This window comes from Vitis vinifera, chromosome 16 (genome assembly GCF_030704535.1).
Source record: "Vitis vinifera cultivar Pinot Noir 40024 chromosome 16, ASM3070453v1".
Taxonomy (NCBI): domain Eukaryota; kingdom Viridiplantae; phylum Streptophyta; class Magnoliopsida; order Vitales; family Vitaceae; genus Vitis; species Vitis vinifera.
In genome coordinates this window covers 1,283,554-1,309,702 of record NC_081820.1, presented here as the reverse complement: position 1 = coordinate 1,309,702, position 26,149 = coordinate 1,283,554, and the positions used below count along the sequence as shown (strand labels likewise).

Here is a 26,149-nt window from a genome sequence, read left to right as displayed (position 1 = left end):
GTTGAGGAGTTTACAAGTCCACTTTCGAGTTATGGGCTTAGGAGCACTTGTTGCAAATTTCAGAGTACAACCAGACTTAGTTGGGAGAATTAAGACCCTATAAAAGAATGATTCCCAATTAGTGCAAGTTATGGAGGAAGTTAAGAGGGGCAGTAAGCCTGATTTTGTTTTGTCAGATGATGAGATCTTGAGATTTAGGACTAGACTTTGTGTCCCAAATAATGAAGACTTAAGGAGGGAGCTTTTAGAGGAAGCTCATTGTTCCAAGTTTGCAATCCACCCAGGATGGACAAAGATGTACAAGGATTTGAGGCAAAACTATTGGTGGTCAAGTATGAAGCGTGATATTGCACAATTTGTGGCTCAGTGTTTAGTGTGTCAACAGGTGAAGGCTGAGCATCAGCGACCAGCAGGGTCTTTGCAGCCACTTAATATTCCTGAGTGGAAGTGGGAGCATATTACCATGGATTTTGTGATAGGATTGCCAAGAACCTTAGGGGGTAATAATGCTATTTGGGTGATTGTTGATCGGTTGACAAAGTCTGCTCACTTTTTGCCTATGAAAGTCAACTTTTCTTTAGATCGTTTAGCTTCTCTTTATGTAAAGGAGATTGTGAGAATGCATGGAGTACCGGTTTCTATAGTGTCTGACAGAGATCCTCGTTTCACTTCTAGATTCTAACATAGTCTACAAAAAGCTTTGGGCACTAAGTTGAGTTTTAGTACTGCTTTCCATCCTCAAACTGATGGCCAATCAGAAAGGGTAATTCAGGTTTTAGAAGACTTGTTGAGAGCTTGTATTTTGGACTTGCAAGGTAATTGGGATGATCATTTACCTTTAGTAGAGTTTGCCTATAACAATAGTTTTCAAGCTAGCATTGGGATGACACCTTTTGAGGCATTGTATGGTAGGAAATGTCGATCTCCTATCTGTTGGAATGATGTTGGAGAAAGGAAACTTTTGGGGCCTGAACTTGTGCAGTTGACTATTGAAAAAATTGCTTTGATTAAAGAAATATTAAAAACAGCTCAAAATAGACATAAGAGTTATACTGATAATCGTAGGCGAGATTTGGAGTTTGAGGTGGGTGATCATGTGTTCTTGAAAGTTTCACCTATGAAGTCTGTGATGAGATTTGGGAGAAAAGGAAAACTTAGTCCTCGTTTTGTGGGTCCGTTTGAAATATTAGAAAGAGTAGGCACTTTGGCATATAAAGTAGCCTTGCCCCCAAGTCTATCTAAGATTCATAATGTTTTCCATGTTTCAACCTTGAGGAAGTATATTTATGATCCATCTCATGTTGTGGAGTTGGAGCCTATTCAAATTTTGGAGGACTTGACCTATGAAGAGGTACCCGTTCAAATTGTGGATGTGATGGATAAGGTACTGCGACATGCTGTTGTCAAGTTGGTAAAGGTCCAGTGGAGCAATCATAGTATCCGAGAGGCCACTTGGGAGATAGAAGAAGAGATGAGAGAAAAACATCCTCAATTATTTCAAAACTCATGTATGTCAAGTTTAGAGGACTAAACTTTTGTTAAGGAGGGGAGGATGTAACGCCCAAGTTTTTTTTTTAAGGGTAATTTAGGAAATTACTAATAATAATTCAATTAGTTAATTAATTAATTTAATAAAGTGGAAGAGGGGTAAGAGTGTAATTTTACGAATAAATACCCTAGGTATAAATTAGAAATTCTATTTCTTCATGTTCTTTTCTGAATAGAGTTCCTGTTCGCAAAATTTCAGAGAACGTAGGTTGGAGTCAAATTTCAGGGTTGAAGAACAGATCTTTATAGGTAAGATTCTAACCCCTAGTTTAATATTTTAGATTCATTGATTAATTTCAAACACATTAGATATCTTTTGGAAAACCCAAATCTAGATTAGGGTTTGTCTATTTAGTTTTTAAATCAAAACATTGAAAATTCATGAACATGAATTATTTCATTGGTAAAAAAAAAAAATGGAAATTTTAGAAATTAGGAATTTCCTAAATGTTTAGAAAAAAAAAATTAAATTATGAACATGGGGTAGTTTATTGTTGGAAATTGAGAAACTTTGAAATTTAGAAGAATAAATCTGAGTAAAAAAAAATGAAGGAAATTTCTGGGCGTGTTGTGGCGGCAGGTGATAGCCAGAGACTAATATTTTACTAATAAAAAATTATATTCTCGTGTGCTGGAGTGGCAGAGAGCGTAAAAAGAATGTTTTTCATATATATATATATATGTATATTATTAATAAAGTAGTAATGGGTAGAAAAGAAAAGAAAAAAAAAAGTGAGGCACAGGTGTTAGGAATGGGTAGTAATGCTGAGTATGAAGACTAGTATAATATGGAACTAGGTGTTGGAACTTTTGATGAGGTATGGGTTCTTGTTAGTAATTGTTAAGTAATAATAAACCAGATTTTTTTTTTTATTAAGAAATGAGGTAGCAATTCAGAGAATTAGGAAGTGCAATAATAATAATATTTATATATACAGGTTTATGTAAATAAAGTGAAGTACAAGATTAGTTGGTAAAATTAAGCTAACAAATAGAATAAAATTTAATTAGTAAAATAAATAGTAAATAGTTAAGTTATGAGGTGTTCTTTGACTTAAATTAAAAAAAAAATTATAATTAAATAAGGAATAGAGTAATTAAATTATTACTTAGTTAATTAGAAATATTAATCTTAACATTTAGAAATTTTAGGATTATTAGATTTATATTTTGAGGTAAATAGTAATAATTGTCTTTTTATTGTGTTAGGTGAGGAGTAGACTTTTTAAGGTTATTTTTCCTTCAAGGTCTTTGCATATTTTGAGGTAAGGGAAGTTAATGCAATATTTATAAATTTAAATTATTTTATATGTTATTTTGAATTGTGGAAAAGAAAATGATATTTTGTTACCATGCATGGATCAAACTGTTTTGCACTAAATATTATGTTGGAATATTTTGTTTTATTTATGATACAAAATATAGAGATATTATGTTGTGTAAATTTGAATACTTGAACAAAAACATCATTCTGGTTTATTTGGCCCTTGTCAATGGGATATAATAGTTGACTATTCGGCCATGTCAACGGGATATAATAGTTGACCTTTACATTTCATGGTGGGAATGTAATTGATTTGGACCCCAGCCTCTAGGGGTTTGGTTAGAGGTTACTAGTACTAGTAGTGTTTGGTTCCGTCCACCAGGAACAATTTGAGGCTAGCCACCCATTTGAAAAGTCCCACCTAACTGGGCATTTGATATTTGATAACCAGAGTAATGAAAAATTGAATGGATTTGATTGAATATTATGTGAAAGTGTTTGAATTTGACATGAAAATGGTTGGTTGAAATTTAAATATATTGGTATTTTTGAAACTTTGATATTTGATGAGAGAGAAAAAAAAATGATATCTCCTATTTGAAATGGAAATATTTGATCCATGAACTACATTAATATTCCTTATTGGGCTGTGAGCTCATTCCCAATTGTTGAAAATTTTTCAGGTACTCTTAGTTCGGGTGAGGAGGGATGGCTAGGCTAAGGAATGGTCATCATTAGGATTTGACTTAGGATTTTATGTTGGATTTTGTTTAACTGTTAGTTATGTTCATTTGGATCTTTTGGTATTTGGAAGTTATTTGGATATTGATCATTCAAATTTTATGTTAGATCAAAGTTGAATTTTGGGATTTGAAATTTGTTCTAGTACTTGAATTGTTTAAATTTGCAAATATTCGGACAATGGATTTTGGATAGTGGATGTTTTAGTTTGGAAATTGAATTTTGAGGATTTTAGATTTTATTCCGCTACTCTGAACAGGTATTTGGTAATTGGTAACATCCAGTTACAATATGATTGTTTGGGTCAGATTATACTTTAAGCCTTCGAGTTTGAGGTGTGAAATGATCGTCACGCCCTTGGAGTGGGTCTTGGGGCGTGACAATTTTTAGGTAATTGGAAGAGAAGAAAGAAGGTAAGATGGATATATATTGGATTTTAAAGATATTTTAGTTTAGGTAAGGGATATTTTTGGTGGATGTGAAGAGTGATCATGTGACTACTTATATAATCTCACAAAATAAATTGCATACCAAAAGAGACTAAGGATAAGGATGTTTAATAAAACTTAATATTTATTATTTATTGACATAAGTTAATTTTAAGTTAAATTATTCTTAAGTTATTAATTTATTATTTAATTAATATTTTTAAGTATTAATGTTGTTTTATAAAATTAACTTAAAATTTATTCTAAATTATACATATTTGTCCTCATAAATTATAATTAGGATAAATGAGATTAAATAATAATGAAGGTTGTGAAGTAAAGAAAGAAATCGTGGAATTAATGAAGACAAATTCTGATAAAAAAGTAAAATGAAAATAAAATTTTAAAATAAATTAATTATTTTTATTTATTATTTAAAGATATTTTTTACTTTAAGTTATATTATTAAGTTATTTTACTAAATATATTTAATTTACTTAATAACTTAAATGAAGTTATTAAGTTGGTTTGCCAAATTCTTGCTAACTTTAAAGATTGATAAAAATAGAGTTTTTTTAAAAAAATTAATTTATGTTTATTTATCTATAATGAAAAAAAAGGAAGAGTTTAAAACAATTACAATTTATTTATATTAAATTTAAATTTTTTAATTTTTCCAAACAGCCGTTAATCAGTATAGTTGGAAAGCCGCTCGCTATCAAAAACCCTAGCAAAACCCTTCCGCTTTCAGCCCCGCTCTCTCTCTGCAACTAGAGAGGGAAAACACCTAACCTCATCCTCTCTCATGGCGTCTCCGACGTTGAAGAAGAACTACAGGTCCACACCGGCGCTGCAGCAGTTCTACACAGGCGGCCCCTTCGCCGTCGCTTCCGACGGCTCCTTCATTGTCTGCGCCTGCGACGATGCCATCAAAATCGTGGACTCCTCCAATGCTTCAATCAGGTCTGTCGTCGAAGGTGACTCACAGACCGTCACTGCTCTCGCTCTCAGTCCCGATGACAGACTGCTTTTCTCCTCGAGCCATAGCAGGCAGATTAGGGTTTGGGAGCTTTCATCGCTCAAGTGTATTCGCTCTTGGAAGGTAAAGTGAGAAGTTTGAGTTGAATTGGAGTATGTTTGGTTGCTGAGAACACGGCGGAAAGGAGAAGATGATAAATTTGGAAATTTGGCAAAAAAATTCTCTTTTTACTTATTGGGAAGAATTCTATGTGGGAATATATTTTTTTTGAAAACAAACATATAATTAAGCAAATAGAAGATATTTGAATACAATTAGCGTCAATTTGGTGACTGTGAAATGGAGGGAAAAGAAGAGAAACAAAAGAAAAGTAAATTTGAAATATTAGGGTCTGTTTATTAATTTTTTATGACAAAAATATTTTTTGTTGTCTTTCTAAGAGAAAATTGTCCCTGGAAATATTTTCAGTTGAAACAACCAGAGCATGCCTGGCATAAGCTAAAGCTGAATCTCTTTGTTAGGCACACAGCTGATGCCGTGGAAGCAATCCGATATGGTGAAAACATTAATTTGATAGAGTACATATAGAATTTTCTTTTTATCCTTTTGGTATTGGAAATTTTACCTTTTTATTGAAAAATCAAATTAACTCTGTTTGGCTGCCAAGACAGTGGAGAGCAGAAGTACCAAGTCTAGTTTTTACCGTTTTGAAATAATTAAAATAAGTGGGGAACATATAAGTGATGTCATTGCTTTGTTTTTGTATGAAATGAATAAACAGAAGAGAAAAGTGTTTCATGTTTCATGTTTCCCAGTAGCCAAATGGGCTAAGGATTCCTTATGTTGATCCACGTATGTGAAATTTGATTGCTTGTTTTGGCATCCTGTAGGGGCATGAGGGTCCTGTGATGGGCATGGCTTGTGATGCCTCTGGTGGAGTGCTTGCAACAGCAGGAGCTGATAGGAAAGTCCTTGTATGGGATGTTGATGGGGGTTACTGCACTCATTATTTCAAAGGCCACAAAGGGGTTGTTACTAGTATCATTTTCCATCCCGATGTGAATCGCCTTCTTGTAAGTTCATGATTAGAAGAGCATTTTGCATTCTATTGAGCAATTTACGGAATTTTTATAGGATCATTTGTCTTCAACAAGTGGAACCACTCTCTTTACATATCTCATATATTTCCTCAACCCTCAAGTTTAAAATATCTAATTATTGGATTACTTAACTCAATGACACAAATATAGGCTCCACTAAAGGTTCTTACTCTAAATAGGTTACTTATAGTCTAGAATGGTTTCCGTGGCTATTCAATCTCTGGTTTATTTCTTGTGGAGGATTTCTTGCAACAATTTGATCCTTTCACATTTAAATGAAGGGTTTCTTGTGACCATTTTACCTGAACTCATAGAGTATCCATTGTGCTCTAATCCCAATCATTGTAACCCAAAACTACTTCACCACATAAATCATTCCCTTTTGTCAATGAACCCCATTTTTAAAACTTCTTATTCTGCTAGATGTTGCAAGATCTTTACTGCCCTTGTAATTCTCTAATTAAGAACCTCTCTGAAAACTCTAAAATTGACCTAAAGCAAATCTCTAATTAAGAAACTCTCTGAAAACTCCCAAATTAACCTAAATCAACGAATGATACTGAAATATATAGAATCTTTCTGAAGTGCTAAGATAGGACAATCTTGTCTACCCTTTCACTTTGTTGATGATATTGCCCATGATGCGGGGCTGCATCACTTTGTCTTCCTTGATTTAGTTTTTCATATTTCTAATTACAACCAGATTATGTTTTATTTTCATCATCCTGTGTAACAGACCAACATGAAAATTACTGATTATATGTTTAACCCATTGAATATGAAGATCTAAAGTATTGAAATGTCATGCTGTTAATAGTAAAAATTGCAGCAAGATGCTATAAAGATGGAACGTGAGTGTGAAAAAGAATTTTGACATGGTCCGGTAGATATATCCCAAAGGAGAGTTTCTATTCCCTCGTTTTACATGGATGAGATAACAAATGCTACTTAGAGAAAAAGGCCCTGTTACCTCCTTTTGATCAAGTTTTATCAGTCTGGTTCTGTGAGCTATACAATGAGAATAAGCCTCATTGAACCTTTATAATTGCTTTTGCTGATGCAATTTTGTTTAGATATTGTGAAATATCCCAAATAATGTTCATCTATTTTTAGTGGGACACTTAGAGCTACAAATAATTTATTGCTAGTTGACCTTATCCACATTTCAAGAAATATGGTGTTTATATCAATCCCTTTTTCTTTTTAGCTACCAATTCAAATTTATTTAATGAACTATTTAGCTGACCATATTGGTTGGATTTACAGCTTGTGTCTGGAAGTGATGATGCGACTGTAAGAGTGTGGGATCTCATGAGCAAGAAGTGTGTTGCAACCCTGGAAAGGCACTTTTCAGCAGTGACTTCTTTGGCAGTGTCTGAAGATGGATGGACCTTGCTCAGTGCTGGAAGAGACAAGGCAGGGCTTCACTTATTCTTTATCTTTACTGCAGATATGGTTTATTTTAGTATAGTTGCAATGTGCTTTTTTGGATGATATTAGTTTTACTTATTTTTATATGTATTTTTTTTTGTACTCTGTTTTTGTGTTTTTTCTGTTTAAATTATGCATTATTGGTGTTATAATTTGGTTGAAGTCAAGAACTGCAACAAAAGGTTGCAAAAACTGACATCGACCCTTCAGTTTATCCAGAGTGAGTGAGTTTGGGTTGAGACTTGCTCCAATTGTTTGGTTTTGTCTAACTTAAGACTCTGGACATCAATATTGCATATGACAAATAACATGGTTATTTTAGTCCTCTAGTCCTTGTTTTGATTCCAAGGACCAAAACAACATGGCAGAGTTGCCATTCTTCCCATCTTCTTTGTTGGCATTGTATCTTGTCTGGAAAATCTGGTTTTTTTTTACTCCATCATACAAAATGTCAGAGTTTGGCAAGAAAATAATTCTGTCCATTTATGTTTTTCCCCCTCTAGTGTTTGCCACCATAGGAACTCCACCACTTATCAGTCAAGGATGTGAAAATTTGGCTTGTCAAAAAAGTTTAAGCTTCCAAATTTGAAAACAGATGTATTATCCTATACCTTTGCATGTTAACAGTGGAGGGAGGTTGGCTGTTGGTAGCATCTTTCAACTTACACAATGCAGATTGCAATGGTCTCTGCAGGATCCATGTGTTGAGTTTTCAATTATTGTTTGTCTGAGGAAGGTCACTTTTCGAGGCCAATCCACCATATCCACTGAATAAAAAAAAAATTATTCATCCATATGAAAATCCCACTTCCCCTATGTTGTTGTGCATGAATCAAGTGCTTCAAATTGCCCTCACATGCATCAAAATGGCTAACTTTTCTGTCTAGATTCTAATAGAAATGTTGGACTATTGACCAGAAAATTGACAAGGTATTCTTTCCTTTTTAACCATTTGCGGGCATGATTTATCACCTCATCTTTCTTATTTTTTTAATGCACTTCCAATATCTCCATTGACTTTTTTAAGAGAAGTATTCCTTATAGGACACTGTCTTGATCCCAGTTTGATCTACTAATCTTATTATGAAGATGTAAAATATTCTTAATTTACTGAAATTTCCTTTGTTGGTGTCGTTTTCAAATATTATTATATGATTTATTGTCTTGATCCCAGTTCAATCTACTAATCTTATTACAAAGATGTAAAATGTTCTTAATTTACTGAAATCCTTTGGTGGTGTTGTTTTCAAATATTATTATATGATTTATATCCATTCATTGGATTAATTTATTTATTGAAATTGTTTTTTACAAGTTATAAGTTTCTTATTTGCATGTCTTAGCTGTCAGCCTGAAATAATGTATAATGATCTCAGGTTGTAAACTTGTGGGACCTTCATGACTATAGCTGCAAATTGACTGTCCCAACATATGAGGTGCTTGAAGGCGTATGTGTGATTCATTCCAAGTCTCCCTTTGCTTCATCTCTAGATTCATACAAACGGCAGAAGGGTAGGAAGAAGAAAAGTGAGTCACCAGCAATTTATTTTATCACAGTTGGAGAACGTGGGACTGTTCGAATATGGAACTCTGAAGGGTAAAACTGAGTTTTTTTAAGTGCTTTGAAATATTCTTTGTGTAAATAGTTAGGAGAGCTCTTAAGGCTCCTTTTATTCCTCAAAGTTCAGCAGAAGGGATTGTGTTAAATGGTTTCCATTTATGTATTTATTTTGATCCTTCAACAGTGCAGTTTGCCTATTTGAGCAGCAATCCTCGGATGTCACCGTCAGCTCAGACAGTGATGACTCTAAAAGGGGTTTCACTGCTGCCACTATCCTGCCCTTAGATCAAGGATTGCTTTGTGTGACTGTTGATCAACAGTTTCTTTTCTATTCTACACTGACACATTCTGAAGAGATGTTGAAGTTAATGCTGAGTAAAAGGCTTGTAGGATATAATGAAGAGATTGTGGATATGAAGTTTCTTGGTGAGGATGAACAATTTCTTGCTGTTGCTACAAATCTTGAACAGGTAAATCACTCTAAATTTTTATATTCCTTGAGACCTTTTCTTTGTGGCTTGCGAGTAGGCATTAGTGTTTGTTGGTAGCAGTATACCCAGTTGAATGTCTGCATGCTTAAGAACTAGGATCATTAGTTAATTTTAGGCTATTATATTTCACTTTGTTTTTTAAGAAAACTTTCTAAAGGAAGGTTCTAAATGAGATTTTCAGATTCCTCTAATTGTAAAAAAAAAAAAAAAGTAGTTGTGGCAAGGAAGGAATATTTCCTATGAGAGGTCCATGCTGAATTCTTTAAGTCTTGCACCTCTATATGGTTACCATGTGCCTTGTAAGGGTGCTTGATAATTCGGGCTTCAGTTTTAAGGCTCTACAGCAAGTGTAAGAAGCTTCCCATCCAAGATACAAAATTGGCTATATGGCCAAATGGTTCATCCATATTTTGTAAATATATTAATTTCACACAATGTGTATTTACCTCTTGTGCATCAATAACTTGTAACCAAGATATAATTAGTGTGCTTAAACACCTATACTTCATACAGATGTTACATTTATATATTACAGTGACCTTACATTTTGAATTTGGGTACGGTAACTTAATAAATCAATTCAAGCTTTGAGCAAAAACTAAATTGCAGGAACTGCTGAATGCATCAGAAATTCTTATCATGGCTTTGCAGCCTGACGGATAAGACACTACCTTTTTCACTCAAATATAGGCATTGAAGTATAATAAATAAAAGTCTAAGTGCATAAACCTTCGCAGACAGATCTAGAAGCGCCCTTTCCACATTTGTCAAGATACTGAGTCACACCTAATATAATATTCCAAATTGAATATTGATTGTGGTCTTCTTGGTGCTTAGATGATGTAGCGTGGTAGTGTGGATATATCAACACCTACACCGTATATTATAATTGTGCATGCATGGTGTTTTTCTTTGTGCTGAGGAATTTAATGTTAGTTTTGAAAGTTTTGGCTCCTAATGTGTATTTTTCCTGAACATCTGCAGGTACAAGTGTACGACCTTGCCTCCATGTCATGTTCCTATGTACTGTCAGGTCATACTGGCATTGTTCTCTGCCTTGACACCTGTGTATCGAGTTCTGGAAGAACATTTGTCGTAACAGGAAGCAAGGACAACAGTGTAAGCTCATTTCTCTCCACTTAGTAGGCAGTAGGGGCAAGGGTTTGGGTGGGGAGTTGCTTTGTCATCTCGATATCATCTGTGTTTATATTGTATCCCGTCTTTTAGTTTGCATTGACAAAGTTAAGCACAGTTTTGCTTCAAAAAAAAAGGTTGCTGTTTGTGGAGTTATTTATTCATAATTTTTACTTGGCGTCCAATGCATATCTACTCTGCTTTCATCCCCTCTCTCTAGCTAGTTAAGTTTGTTAAATTCACATCTGTGCCTCTAATTACACTTATTTATAGGTTAGGTTATGGGAATCAGAAAGCAGATGTTGCATTGGTGTTGGTACAGGTCATACTGGAGCTGTTGGAGCTGTTGCTTTTTCAAAGAAGTTGCGGAACTTCTTTGTTAGCGGTAGTAGGTGAGCACGTTTTTGCAGACAGTTAAAAGATATATTTATGCTTTTACCCTGCATGCATGTGTGATCTAAATTCTTTGTTTTTGGTCTTTCCATTGTAAACCTTTAATTACATGAATTTTTTTAAGTTAAATTTTTTTTATTTCTTATAAAAAATATCTTTTGATTGTAAGAAGTAACATAATGTGCGGTAACATTGAGAATAAGAATGCTTCTACTTTTCTTGCTCAGTGAGCCTTTTGTCTGCATGATGGCCCCCTGTGTTGTCCTTTTTTTCTTGATTTAGAATCTTTTGTTTTTGTTATTCTTTTTTGGCATTTGGATCCTTTCTAATCGTGTACTAACACAGATCATTTAGTGTAATGGGAACTGTATGCTTTGCTCTTTTGTCATGATGTCTGCTGTTAATACTGTAATGTGGTTCTGGTGTTGTGCCCTATAGCTTGTATCTCATTCTACTAACATTTTTACAAATTGTTGTTATTAATGCACTTCTGGATACTAATTCCTATCTCATTCTCTTGTTTAGTGACCGCACCCTCAAGGTTTGGAGTTTGGATGGTCTGTCTGATGACACAGAACAGCCTATCAGTTTGAAGGCAAAAGCAGTTGTAGCTGCCCACGATAAAGATATAAATTCATTGGCTGTTGCACCAAATGATAGTCTTGTTTGTAGTGGTTCTCAGGTTAGGCACTGCTTTTCATCTTATTTCCAACTTTTTTTTTGTATAATTGATATTAGTGTTGGAAAAAGAGAAACAACTGAAGTTTCAAAAGTGTTCTATAGGATGCACCTATAACTGTCTTTTTCATTCTTTTCTGGATTATTTTGTTGATACAGGACCGCACTGCTTGTGTATGGAGGCTTCCTGATCTAGTGTCTGTGGTTGTACTTAAAGGGCATAAGAGGGGTGTTTGGTCTGTAGAGTTTTCACCAGTTGATCAATGTGTTATGACAGCATCTGGTGATAAAACAATAAAGATATGGGCCATATCTGATGGTTCATGCCTGAAAACATTTGAAGGGCATACATCAAGTGTGTTAAGAGCATCATTCCTTACTCGTGGAACTCAAGTTGTTTCTTGTGGTAATGGGGCTTACTGTTACCTGATCGGACTTTGTATTATTCCAATTACATATGTGTTTAATAACCCATCCTTTTCAGGTGCTGATGGTTTGGTAAAGTTATGGACCATTAAAACTAATGAATGCATTGCCACTTATGATCAACATGAGGACAAGGTGCTGAACTAGCTTATCATGTTCTTTTCTTTTATTTTTAAATAATTTTTTTGGTTTGTTCATTTGGTTGATCTGGTCAATAGATACTGCTATTTTAAATATTATAGCTCAGATTGTTTAGATTTTGGATGAACTGCATTAAATTAAATCCAGTATCATCATGTTCTTAATTGTTGAAGTACAGCTGAGAAGGAACTTGAAACCACTTGGCTCTTGCCATCTCATAAGCATGTCTGGTGCTCACCATTCTATTTGGTTTCAGATGGTCACATATTCTAAATTGTTGCTATTAATCAAACTGGATTCTATTGCCATTTGATGTACAGGGAAATGAAAATGCTATGCCATGAGTGGAATAGTGGAAATGACCAAATTTTTTGGCAATTGAATTGATTATTGTAAGAAAGAAATATATTAATCACCTTAAAGAATTATGGTTTTGTGTAGGAGAATGCCACCTAAGTTCATTAAACTTCTGCAAAATTTTCTCCATTATGTGCCTCAACTCAAAAGTCAAATTCTGCAGAAAGATTAGAATGCTATTAATAAGTACATTCAATTGCTAGTAGTCAGCAAGTTAAACTTCAGACATGGAATCATCTACCTTCATTTGGATGGTTAGTTTGCTTAAAATATTCATAAAGAGATGAATAAAATATTTCTTTTGACGTTCAAGGTGGCTGATGGAATTCGTAGGGGGATTTAAAATGACAAATTGGTCTTACTTTTGAGGCCACGATCCATTCTGGAGGTATCCACCATTTTGGACATATCTCTTAATCATAAATTTATACCCATTAAGCATAGGAAGGGTTATTATTATAGATCTTATCGGAAAGGAATGTCTGAGATTGTGGTGTCAAATGAGCTGACTCTTGAATTGTTTCCTAAAATTTTTCTGCATCGTCATTCCCTTGCCCATAATCAATGGAATGCCCTTCTGTTGTTTTCTATAGCAGATCATCCTCAGATGATTTCCCCAATTTCAACTTTGGTACATCATATTCTCATGTGTCACCTACCAAATTTTGCATGGGAGCCTTTTTCTTTCCTATTATTCTTAAGATTCATATGTTTATTTCATTTTTGAATTTCTCTATGCTAATTGTACCACCACAATATGCCTCATTATGCTGATGATGTCTTTTTTGGCATAAGATTTTGTCGTCCTCTTGTTTTGCTCAATAGATTTTAGCATGCAGGTTTGGGCCCTGGCTGTTGGGAAGAAGACAGAAATGCTTGCAACTGGTGGCAGTGATGCTGTTGTCAATCTGTGGCATGACTCTACTGCTTCTGATAAAGAGGAAGCTTTCCGTAAGGAAGTGAGTAATCTGCCCCACTCATTTAATGCCTTGAAGTCGTCTGATGGAAACAAAATAGTTTTATATGATGATACCAAGTTTTCTTCCAAGTTAGAATCTTTTGTTCTTGTTGTTTTGTTTTTTGTTGTGAGATCTTTGCATGTCAAGATGGGTTTCAGTGAAGGACCCTACTTATATATTTGAAAAACAAATAAAGATGTATGGAGGACCTATTGGAACATCTGTTAGAATTTTATACTAACGAAAATTTTTTAGTAAAATCTGAACCTCCATACTGCTGAATGTGAAAACACAAAAGAAAGTTTTTGAAGACCATGTATTTGATCAAATTTTCTCCATGCATTGGACACACATCGGTTCCTTCAAATTCATAACTGAATGACTGTTGTCCATACGATGAGTTTACTGAACTTCACTGAGGAAATGCCCCCCTTTTTATTGCCGCTTTTAACCCATTCTTAATTTCTTGTATATAAAACAAATTGATGAGTTACCTGATATTTAAGATACTTGTGTTGATGGGTCAACCTCCTTGACAATTACCTACAATGAACCTCCTAGTTAAGGCTGATTAAGAACAAAATGAAGACTTCTTGTTAAACATGATGACTGGATTGTAATCTATTGGGCAGTGAAAATAATGCATGTTCCTTCCACTATCACAGCATATAGAATAAAGACATGCCGATAAAATTTTCCCATGACTAATTTGTTGTGAATAATACTTTTCATTTGATTGCTTATTAGCTTATAAAAATTATTCAATATGGTGCAAAGTAATCATACCTGGAAAGATGCATGTTCATATAATGAAGCAGGGAAATTTTATTTGTTTATTTATAATAAATACAGATCATATTAGGTATACTTAATGTATATTCCTGTTGATAAAAATTTGATGAACCAATGGCATGGTTGCAGTGCAATGAAAAATTTGAAATTGGAATTATGTGGCATCAGGTCCACAAAACTCGGAATGAAAATTCCAAAGTATAATCAGTGGTTGATTCCTCTCCTGAGTCCACAAGAGGGCAGAGGTGCAGGGATAATCTTGTAAGGCAATGTAACAGACAGGAAAGAAGAATTCCATAAAAACAGAAAGACCATCGTTCCCTGCAAGACTGAGGATTCAGGGCCTTGGTATAATTTTACTAGCTGCTTCCTCGATATTCTGGGTGCATGCTAAACTTACCTTTTTGCGGGTGGTGATAGGGAGTCCATTACGTAACAGGCATGATTCGTGAACACAAACACAACCTACACTAATTTGCATATGATGACATTATGTATGGATTTTTTATTTAATTATATTTCGGTGTGAAATATTTACCTTGGTCTAGACAAATTACAGAGTATCAAGCATCTAGTGTGGGGGGTATCAATTCCATTTGTTCACTTTTTATAATGTTGGGAATTTAGCTTGTTCTTTGATCTGGATTTGGTATCTCTTCAAATTTTAATACTCAAGTATTATTTGATATTTAATGAAATTTGTTTCTAAGATTTAAAATATGATGCTGATGCAGGAGGAAGGGGTTCTAAAAGGCCAAGAACTGGAAAATGCTTTATCGGATACTGACTACACTAAAGCAATCCAAATTGCATTCGAACTTCGCAGACCTCACAAACTTTTTGAGTTGTTTTCCGAGCTTAGCAGGTTAGAAATTATCTAGTTTTGTTGTCTCTGTACCACTGGGTATATATATCTGAGCTTTGTTTTCTACAGGAAGAGGGAGGCTGCAGAACAAGTAGAAAAAGCCCTTCATGCCCTTGGCAAGGAAGAATTCCGTCTACTGCTCGAGTATGTTCGAGAATGGAATACAAAGCCCAAGCTCTGTCATGTTGCACAATTTGTGCTTTTCCGGGTTTTCAGCATGCTTCCTCCAACAGAGATTACTGAGGTGGTTTTCTCATGCATTCTTGTTCTGCCTTTTTCTGCGTTTCAAATTACAGACCAGTCCACACCATAGTGTTCGAGAGTATGATATAACATTATGTGCTCAATTCTATAGACTTTAGTCTTAGTTATATTTTTATATAGATGGATCAGAAATCTCATACCATTTGCTGTCTAATTCTAGCAGGGTTTATAGGAACTTTTATTTAGAATCCAGCTTGGAGGCTTAGAAACAAGAAAAATCCAGATGGATGATGTGACAAACTCCCAACCAGTGTTTCAAAAATTGATAGATTCATCAAATTAGCTCAAATCTCGGCATAGATTCCATAGTAGAAGACACTTCTCATTGCACATCCTCTCAGCTTGATTGTTTTGAATTCTGGAAAATGATCAGGATGCCATTTTTTGTCGTATGATTAAGTGTTGTGGTCAATTCCTGTTTCGTCAAAACACCACTCAGCATTTCTAGGCATTCATTTACCTTCTAATCGATCCTGAATTCTTGCATAAACTATATTGTTATTACAGTGGGCTGAGCGTTGATGCGAGGATCCCTGTTAGGGTTTTTCCATGGATAGATTTAACCAGTTGCTGCAATTCATGTTTCAGATGAGAGGCATTGGAGAACTCCTTGAAGGTATCATCCCATATTCCCAGAGGCATTTCAGCAGGATGGACAGACTCATAAGGGGCACATATTTGTTGGACTACACCCTAACAGGAATGTCAGTCATTGAACCAGAAACTGATGCCAAAGAGATCAAAGACGAGCCGGAGACATGGCCAGAAGTGAAGGATTCAGGCGACTGGCCATCACCAGAAAATGCAGATGAAGAGCAAGAACAAACCCTAGAAGGGCTGAAAGAGAAGGCATCTTCAAAGAAACGGAAATCGCGTAAATCCAGAGACCGTGCACAGAAGAAAGTCAAGGAGACAGCTTACACGAAGATCTCAGCCATCTCATTACAGGCGTAACACATCAACAAAATGCTTCTCTTTTTCTGTTGTTTGTTTGCTAATTTATTTTATTTTCCATCACCAAATTTAGGGTCCTTGAATTTTTCTAGAGAAAATGCCAGTTTTGTTGTAGAGGATGGAGGAAGAAAAGAAAGGAAACTGTACCATTGTTACGTTGTATACCAAATTTTGATCGTTTCAGGGTATAGGGTAGTGTAAATTATGATTTCTTTTGGTTGAATTGTAACCCTATATGCAGTGCAAAACCTTTTTGAGCAAGACCATAAGAGCTAGGGCATGGATTTGATATCAAATCCAGTTAGCAAAAATAATTTTTAATTATTTTTTTATTTTTTAAATTCAAATATAGAAAATGGTTCTTTGGTTGCATCATTTCTTTAATGTAAATTTTTTAAAAAATGTTTTTCATATTTTTAATTATTTTTTAGAAAACTCTAACCAAAATACTTACAAAAATCTCAAGTCTATTTTAAAAATTAATCTATTTCAAAACATATTTTTTAAAAATTGTTTTCAGAACAAAATTTTTAGAAACTTGCTTCCAATAAAAGATTCGTCAAATGATATTTTTAACTAAGAACAAAATAAGCTCTTAAGTTTTTATTTTTTTAAAAAAAAAAGAAAAAAAATTGTCTGTTTAAATTGAATCATTGAATATTTTTTTCTTATTAAATAAAGAAGGCATATTAGGTACTTCTGAAAAAAGAAAGGGACATTTCCTCTCCTGTGCCCATCTAGCTTACAAAATGTCAACAATGAGAAAGTTGTATTTTCTCACATTTTATTAATTTTCTTTCCATACAAACACATTTGGAAGCAAAATAATTATAAAAACAAAAACAAAAACCTAGAATAAACTATTAAATGACCTCTTGACCCTCCGCTGGGGTGATTTGCAAGAGTACTGCGTTGGGGTTCCGGTTTTAGTTTTGGTTTTGGGGCTCCACTCTCACAGCAAAAAACCACAGCTCTGAAGAAACAGAGAAGAAGAGGAAGAAGAAGATGAGGAACCATCTCTTCAGGCGATTCCTCCAGGCCCCTCTGTCGCATTCTCGATCCGCTCCTGCCTTCTCTCTCTCCTCTCGCCGCGTCAGTTTCTCCCTCTTTCTCTACACTTCTCTCTCTCTCTCTCTCTCTCTCTCTCTCTCTCTATTATGAGGTTGAAATAAAAAATGACAGATCTTGGTTTGGATTCTGAGTTTTGTGTTTGGTTGCCGAGGAAATGCAGGAAAATAAGCGATGGATTTTATTTATTTTTAAACTCAAATCATGTGTATATATAATTTATTTTGGTTTCTCTATATGTGTGATTGAAATTGAGAATTTGTATATCTCGATTTAGAGTTTGCGCCCGTGTTTGATTGGGAGAAAATAAGGAAAAGGAAAGGCAAAAATGAAATTGGCGTTTTGTTTTTCGCTGTTTTTAGGGTTGACAGCACAAGAATGTGCACTCTACTTTGCCCTAGTGCGGCTGTTTGGCTCAATTGCCCTAGTGCGGCTGTTTGGCTCAATTCTATCTCTTTGGTATTTTGATTCTGGTATTGTTATATTGCTTGTTTCTTTTTCTGCCGCACTTGGCCGCGGAGATCGAAATTTTGAGTTTTGGATTTTTTTTTTTATTTTTTTTATTTTTTTAAAATTTTTTTTTGGAACCTGAGGTTTTGAAGCCTTCAATCTTCTGCACGTGACTCAACGATTTGGATTAGTTGAGTTGTGATTTTTCATTTTTTGAGAACTAATAAGAATAAGGCACAAACTTTTGTTCTGTTTCATTTTCCTTGCTTCTGGGCTACCAATCAGAGGCTTCGTTGGGGTAGAGTGTAATTTGCAGTCAAGGTTTATGCATTCGTTACTTACATGTCACTTTGGGGCACTAAACTTTGATTTTGAATTTTATGGTTCCCTGTTGTCATTGGTTGCTTGGGGTTTTATCAGATGCTATTGTTGTTAGTGCATGCTTATGTCTGATGAACCCTGGTTTCATATGCTTGATATTTGTTTGTTCTTTTAAATGGCATTAGTTTGTATAGAGCCAATACATGTAGCTTGAGTGACACATCCTCTAAAAAAATGTTAAATGACGTTGAATGTAATGCACAAACTAGAGGTAGTTTATGTCTGCAAGTGAAACAATAAAACAGTCAAGTCTTCAGAGAGTCCTTTCTGTATTCCATTTCCTATGGGCCTAGAAAGTCTTTGGCGAGTGGGTTTTCTATCTCTGTTAGATTTTATTGATTTCTTTAGGCATTGCTAGTGCTGTGTTGGCTCTTTTGTTTTTTCATGCTTTTTGGGGTCCTTTTGATACGTCCTGTGTACATGGGGTTCTCCTGTATCTTCTGTTAGACATTCTTAACAAAATTCTATTTGCCTATCATGAAATAAAGAAAAAAGGGACAAAAAAAATGAATTTGCGACAAATTAAAGTGAGAATAAACCCCTTCCAGCTCAGCTTATCATTAAACGATAGAAAATCACTTTGCAAATTATACTGTAATTTCCAATTTTTCATTGCCATTATTGAGTTTTTGGGAATATTTAGCATTAATTTTATTTGTTTTCTTTGTTGTCTCCTACATCCTGTCAACATTGTAACCCTTGTTACATTATGGGAAATTTATCTTTGTGGGTTATGGGTTTAATGCTTTAAGAAGGATGTTAAGGATCACATTCATGGGGATTTGCTTCTGCTAGGTGCTGCCTGCTTGTATAGGTGCATATATTAAATATATGGAGCACTAGTAAAGAAATCTAATTCCTTCTACTGCCTCATTTCAATCTAAATGCTGTACCCCACATGTTCCTCACCAGTTCTTGGTTTATTTTCCTTGTGTATCTGGTATTATCCATGTGTGAAGTTTCCTGATGGAAGCGTACATAAATTGATAATGTTTTCCTTCTTGTGGGGTTTACAGTATGCAGTTTCAGCTCCAGTGGTTGAGGAAGAGGCTGAAACAGTTGTATTTCCAAGGTAATACTTAATCTAAACTTGTTAATACATAATAGAAATTTTCTGCTTAAATGTGCTGTAATGTTTTTGATAGGTGAAGTTTTTTTTCTTTTTTTCTTTTTGGTTCTCATTGGGACTTGAACCTCAAACCTCCCACAACCCTAACCAAACCCCTTATTGCTTGAGTGAGGCTTCAAGGGCTTTTAATATGTTGTAATGTTGTATGAATTTGTTTTCTATAATATTTGCCTCGTCTCTTTGTGAGCTATATTTTATAATTGTCAACTCCTTTAGTGTTTTCTTACTGGTTTTTAATACAATGTTTGCTCATTAAAGAGAGTGACACCGACACTTAATGTAGTCTGCAGACAACATTTTTCATGGTTAGTCAAATAGAAATTTTAACATTTTGAATTATTTAACTGAAGCTCCAGGAATGAAGAAATAAGATGATATACCACATTCTACACATTTTTATAGATCTGATAAAGAAATCTTATATGTATTATTCTATGTATTGCATGATTTATAAATCTGATGGAAGAATCTGACATGCATTACACTACTGCATGAATATAAGTAGGAACAGAAAAATACAAAATAGATACAAATGGGAAAATGTTTTAAAAATTTCCCTTCCATAAAACTACAAGACAAGTGTTTTGAAGTTATGTTTCCCTCCCTTCTTTCTATAGCAACTTACAGGGAGGCATTGGCGATTGATCTCAGTCAGATTGTTTCTACTGAAGTGTCATGGAAAGGAATATGAATGTTTGCATAGTGTCAGGCTAAGTGGGTCTATGTTTCTTAATTTATGTAAAAGGTCTAGTAAACTTTTGATTTTTGAGTTTATTTTCTGTCCTATGGTAGATGACCTAAGGATAAGGTTTGCTGTTGTTTACCACTGTCAGCCATAGACTGCAGTTTGTGAGAGTTGCATTCTTCAGATTTGTCCATCATACCTCTCATCTTGCAGGGAGGGCCCTGGGTTTTCATACGGTCTTAACTGGGCTCTGGCTGGAAAGGGTGTAATTGTGAATGATAAAGCTTTTCGAAATTTGAAATCCTCCGAGCTACAGCAGAAAGGCGCGACAATTGCTGGTAGCGTGTTCAACATATCATTCTCTATTTGTAGTTATTTTTTTCTAATTCAATTATTATTGTAATCTGATTTTACTATTTTATCTTTTGCGGTTTTGTAGAGTCTTTGTCAGGACTTCCAATTCACGTTAGGGGAGATGTTCTTGGAGGAGCTTCAGAAATTCCCAAAGCACAATTTAGCAAACTTTTGAAACAGGCATGTTGTAGCTCATGGCTTTAATATCTTATTTCTTGCTTTGTGCTTTCTCTCTCTCTCTGAAATGTATGATGGTAATTTTGTAATATTCCATTATATAATATTATATTTATATTTTATTAATTTCATTTTCTTAATTTTATGTTTTGTTGTGTTCCATTCTTTGAAAATGTTTCAGTTATATAAAATGTTATTTCCTACTTCCTATCATGTAACCCAACTTGGATTGAGCCACTTTAAAATGACTTCCTCTGTAAGGCTTTTTTTTGCATTTGAAGTAATTTGTTCCCAACCTTTTTAACTTGAATAGACAATACCAATTCCTTTGTCTTGGATGTGTTTAGGCATGTTTGTGGTAGCACATGCATTACTCATCCCATTTCTATTTTAAACTTCATTTGCTAGCCTTTGGGCAGCCATATATATATATATATATATATATATATATATATATATATATATATTATATGGCTGCTCATTTTGATGCTTATTGTCTTAGCATCTTGATGCTGACATAATGTCTTGTTTTCTAATTTCTTCTTTCCAGGTCACCGCTCACTTATCGTCCATCTCAGATATTTATGTTCATGATGGAGCTATTGGTTCATCATCAAAATGTGATGCTAAAGTTCGTGTAATAAGTGATAGTCCATCTGCTGTATTATCACTTTCCAATGTTCTGTGGAAAACCCCTACCCGTGCTGTTTCCCATGACTCTTGTCCTCTGACGGTTTATATTGCTTCATCTTTGAGGTTTGTTAATGGTCATGCATTTTAGTTCACCTCTCTCATGTTCTAGGTATTTTTTTTTATCCTTTTCCCTTGTTTTTCTTTCTTCTTCTTCTTCTTTTTTTTTTTGGAACTTCTTTCTTCTTCTGGTTACAAGGAATTGTACTGGGAACTTCTTCCATCCCTGACCTAACTCCTTGTCACTTGAGTCAAGCCTCAAGGCCTTCAAGTTTTTAAGTGTCTGATTATTGTTAAACCTCAATTGTTTGATTGTTCTACTTGAGTTTATTGGCAGCTTCTTTGTTAATGATGTACCAGAGACCAGGGCTGGGGGGGGGCTAAAAAATACCAACACAGGCACACAAAGAAAGGTTCTCTGGAGTTGCCTCTGACCAGGGAATAAACTTCGTACAGAAGCTGCATTATTCCTGATGATGTATGATGTATCAGAGACTCAGGAAAAGAAAGGGAGGGGCTGGGGGGAAACATGTACACACACACACACGCCTGCACAAAAAATAAAAATAAATAAATAAATTAAAGTTGCCTCTGATCTGGGAATGGACTTTTTAAAGAATCTGCCTCATATGGTATATCAGAGACTGGGGCAAAGGGAGGGAGGGGCTGGGGGAAGACGCACTTACATGCATGCAGAAAACGAAAAAGAAAAAGGTCTTTTGGAGTTGCCTCTGATCAGAGAATTAACTTTTTAAAGAAGGCACAAGACTTAAAACATCAGTCACCCTCATCCTTTTGGCACTGAAGCCCCCTTGAATAGTTATTAACTTGGTTGCAGAACTGATGGATAAGTGATCATGCAAGAGTACTGTTACTTATCATGGATATCCAAAGTAACTGTGCATAAAAATTTGGTTTTAATCTGCCAGAGGCAGAGCTTTACTTGTAGAGTTGGTACCCACCATCAGAGGGGGTGGTATTTGATATGTTCTGCTCCAGCATCACCTCATTAAATTCTTGATGAAGTAGTCTCCTTTCATGTGCTATTTGCATGATGTTTGAAATTGAGAGAATGTGCTGATAGGATTTTTAAAATTCTGTTTGAATCAATCTGTCCCTTATATGCTTGGTAGGACCAATCACGGTTATTGCTTCTTTTTTTTTTTTTTATCCTTTTCTTTCTCTTGCTTTTCTATTTTTTTGGTTGTTTTTGTGGTTGTTGGAGTTTTGGACTTGAATCTGATTGTGTTATTCAATTATCACTTTTGACCTGCAGTCCTGGTGCTGTGGAAGCTGCTGGTATTGGATCTCAAGGAAAGAACGGATTAATTGCTGCTGACATCGAGCGTTCTTCTCTCATTCTATCTGGTAAGGCTTTCTCTGATACAAATGGAATCAAAACAGCGTTAGCTGCCTTGTGTGGACCGATTATATCTGCTCGGGGAGGTCTTCCTCTTTCTGCCAGGTAAATGCATCTTCTTACAGAACACAATTGTCAGATGAATGCAGTTTGTGATTTACTTTAAGGGGTTTTCTATTTTCAGGCTCTTGGTGTCTGGGGATTCTGTGATTCTTTTGTTCGCACCAGAAGATATCGTGCAGAGCTGCTCAGACCTGTTGGTGTCTTTGGATGCTGGTGTAATTTTGTCCTCTCAAGGTGTTGCACCATTTTTTCAAACTGGGAATTCTAGCGGGCCAAATCTATACAAATTGCCAGCTGCTGTCATCCTTGCATCTTCTGATAGGTAACAAAACCATAAAAATTTTTCTTGGTTCCTCCTCTGTACAAATTACACAGGAATATAACTCCCATGTGTTCACTAACCAAAATGTTCCTTGCACCCTACATCCTTAACTATTTTATGGATCCGTTGCCAAATTTTGAAAGGTCACCATTGATTTTAGAGACCAATGCTTCAATGAATTAATGTCCAAGTGGAATCATCCAAATTACCTTTCTCAGAAGCTAGTGAAACTGATGGATAGTGGTTCAAGTAATTCAATAGGCTGGTATTTATTGGATTTGTAAGAACCATGAAATTATTTTTTAATGGAAGGGCAAGTAAAAATGTAAGAAGGGTAATATTGCTGTTACAAGTATGCAATGTTCACTGTGCATCATGACATGTGTTGTTGAGAGAAATAAGTTATTGAGTGTCACAAATTTAAAATGAGAAAGTGCTTATTGGACTAGATCTTACTATATTTTGTTGATAACATTACAAAACCGATCCAAAGACAGATTTTTGGCTTTTAAGTCAACAAATCTATCTTTGACTTCACTGGAAAAGACTTGATCAAATGCTCTTCCGGTTTGACAATTTATCTAATCTTAGCAATTTTAAGGCAAAAATATAATACTATGGTGGACATTTGTTTTATGAGTTGAGGCATAAGATGCATTAAAAGCATACCGCCACATACCTCTGTAAACCTTTGGTGGCAAGATGTGCTTGTGATAATAGGAGACAGTAACTTTAACTTCTCAAGTAAGGCACTTTATAATGGCCTTACTTCAAGGCGATTCTGAGCGTCATCGAAACCATGGTCTAAGAACATTGTTGAGGTTCTTGCCTGTAATGCTTATTTCTTCTGACTTCTTGAAGATATGCTGTTTATTGGATGTTTAGGTTGTCATTCACAGGGTTTTTATCACTTATTTTTTGACTGAATGCCTAATTGGTGGGCATGTCCATTTTGAGAGTGAAGGTGGGATGCCCCACTTGCAGGGTTCTTATAATTTAGCTTCTAGAGAACACATGGTTATTGCTTCCTTCTGATAAAAAAAATATATATATATATTTATTGCTTCCTTCCTCTCTTGCTCTTACAAATTGACTGCTATGTAAAGAAATTGCTGTGATTTCCTTTGTGTTGAAGCAGCTCTGGAGTAATCCCTTCTATCTCGAAGCTCTCTCCTGGGCAAGCAGCATATCACTTCCTGGCCGGCTATCACAATGGCAAGTTTGTTCCTGCATATAGTAAGAGTCCATCATCTGCCAATCCACTGGAGCTTGCAAAGGCTGTTCTATCCAAGGTCAAATGTGAAAACCTACTCGTTCATTTGATACCCGCATATATTGTATTTAAATTAATCATTGTTACTTCTAGTCACTCTTTCCTGATGTGACATTTACCTTTCTAATGCAGTTGAAAGATGACCAGATTCCATCATTCCTAATCAATGTAAATGAAAGAGAAAAGCTCACAACTGGTAAGGGAACAAAAAATAAAAATCACAATCAAAATTTCTCGTTGATGGGAGTTGGTTGTTTTATTAGATTTCTTAAGTGAACCTCTTTATAACCATATGCATGTCTATTGTTGGAAGGAAACCAGTTTGTTGAATGGATAAAATTATACTCTCATGACCCTTCATCAGTCCATGTACTATAAACAAAAAATATGCCCTTGTTTGCTTCTTTTGATTGATTGCTATGTCCAACCATGTTTGGGTATATTATTGCTGGATTCTTCTTTTTCATGTTGAGACTGGTATCTTTTGTCATATAATACAAAGGATTTATTGATGCACAAACAACCTTTTTCTTCTTGCTTTGTCCTGTGGTATACAAGAAAAGATGGTTGGAGGACTCAGGGTAGGCATTTGTCACCAAGAGCAATTATTCCATTTTAGTGATTTGTAAATTGTAGTTTTGTTCCTATTTTTAGTTATTTATTGCTGCCGCCAACTTTCAATGGCATATCCTGAGGTCATCCTTCAATGATAATTATCTTTACCTCTCTATTAAGTTGCAGAAACTAATGTTTTTCAGTACTGCTTTATCAATCCATCTCAAAGGAACTAAACCATTTTTGTTATGCTAATTTCATTTTGTGATTTCTAGGCAAGGACTTTGTTAAGCTGGTGCAATCAACTCTAACAAAGAACGTACCCCCTTTTGAACCCAAAGGTAGCTTCATTATCCCATTTCTTCCCCTGCTCTTTCTAGTTGTTGGAGATAAACATTACTTACTAAATCTACCAAATCACCATCCTTGCAGGTGGAGACCTCGAAGGCAAGTACAAGAGCTTCTTATCGGGCAAGTTTAAAGAATTACCAGAGGAATTCTTGTTCTGAGATTGTGAGATAGGTATGCCATTGTGACTCCTGTTTTTCTTCCAGAGGGTAAATTAGAGCCTACCTCATGAAATTATAGTTGGAAGACATTTGTATGATTTTTGCTTCTGCTCTCATAATGTCTGGAGGGAAGTACCAGAGACTGAAATAAGTTAATAACCCATGTATTTTTTCTTCAGTTACTTGTCTCCCCATGTCTTATTTGATGCATTTTCCTTTTGTTTCCTTTTCAAATTAGTTCTGACTACTTTTTCAGAATTATATTCTTGTAAATATTGGAAAATTTAGGAAAGTAGTATCACAATCTTGTGAAACCAACTGATTGCTTACTACTGTTCAGTAGCCCCAAAAGTCATAACATGGAGTATAGCTCATTAGATTATGTCGTTTAGATCTTGCTTGAGAAGCATCGGGTAAATTAGGGTCTTAGGGTCTGTTTGACTAATATTTTTGATCATTTTTGGGAATAAAATTATGTTTGAGAACTCAAATATGAGTAACAATATATTTTCAGTTGGTCTGGTCCTGGATTTGCTCTCTAATGGTCACCAGTTCGAGTCTCTTCAGGGCCATCAGGAGGATTTACTCGGTCGTTAACTTCAGGGTCTTATGGGATTAGTCAAGGTG

General features: G+C 35.0%; 2 protein-coding genes across 3 annotated transcripts; both read left to right on the top strand.

Annotated features, from left to right (window-relative positions):
• Nucleotides 1–4,646: 4,646 nt before the first annotated feature.
• Nucleotides 4,647–16,729, top strand: LOC100252767 (protein TORMOZ EMBRYO DEFECTIVE). The gene is made up of 14 exons (XM_002272639.4): nt 4,647–5,083; nt 5,851–6,033; nt 7,327–7,476; nt 8,868–9,088; nt 9,237–9,522; nt 10,528–10,662; nt 10,951–11,069; nt 11,596–11,752; nt 11,908–12,154; nt 12,233–12,309; nt 13,512–13,631; nt 15,158–15,288; nt 15,358–15,532; nt 16,141–16,729. The coding sequence occupies exons 1-14, from the start codon at nt 4,787–4,789 to the stop codon at nt 16,504–16,506; spliced, it is 2,664 nt and encodes an 887-aa protein (XP_002272675.1). The 5' UTR covers nt 4,647–4,786; the 3' UTR covers nt 16,507–16,729.
• Nucleotides 16,730–17,184: 455 nt separating this feature from the next.
• Nucleotides 17,185–25,700, top strand: LOC100244219 (uncharacterized). Of its 2 annotated transcripts, XM_002270774.5 has the most exons (11): nt 17,185–17,598; nt 19,422–19,477; nt 20,433–20,557; nt 20,659–20,753; nt 21,301–21,506; nt 22,717–22,905; nt 22,985–23,185; nt 24,324–24,477; nt 24,591–24,654; nt 25,289–25,354; nt 25,446–25,700. In XM_002270774.5, exons 1-11 carry the CDS (start codon nt 17,512–17,514, stop codon nt 25,520–25,522), a joined length of 1,320 nt encoding a protein of 439 aa, XP_002270810.2. In that variant the 5' UTR covers nt 17,185–17,511; the 3' UTR covers nt 25,523–25,700. The 2 variants fall into 2 exon arrangements, with proteins under 2 accessions (XP_002270810.2, XP_059599300.1); XM_059743317.1 differs by having other exon boundaries at nt 17,226–17,598; nt 25,289–25,700.
• Nucleotides 25,701–26,149: the final 449 nt, after the last annotated feature.

What these genes read in the sequence shown, in the direction of transcription:
- LOC100252767 (XM_002272639.4), top strand. Translation starts at nt 4,787, where the DNA reads ATGGCGTCTCCGACGTTGAAGAAGAACTACAGGTCCACACCGGCGCTG. An exon ending in AGTGTATTCGCTCTTGGAAG is followed by an intron (nt 5,084 to 5,850) that starts GTAAAGTGAGAA and finishes GGCATCCTGTAG; the next exon opens with GGGCATGAGGGTCCTGTGAT. An exon ending in TTGTTTGTAGTGGTTCTCAG is followed by an intron (nt 11,753 to 11,907) that starts GTTAGGCACTGC and finishes TTGTTGATACAG; the next exon opens with GACCGCACTGCTTGTGTATG.
- LOC100244219 (XM_059743317.1), top strand. Translation starts at nt 17,512, where the DNA reads ATGAGGAACCATCTCTTCAGGCGATTCCTCCAGGCCCCTCTGTCGCAT. An exon ending in TCTCTCTCTCCTCTCGCCGC is followed by an intron (nt 17,599 to 19,421) that starts GTCAGTTTCTCC and finishes TGGGGTTTACAG; the next exon opens with TATGCAGTTTCAGCTCCAGT. An exon ending in GGTCTTCCTCTTTCTGCCAG is followed by an intron (nt 22,906 to 22,984) that starts GTAAATGCATCT and finishes TTCTATTTTCAG; the next exon opens with GCTCTTGGTGTCTGGGGATT.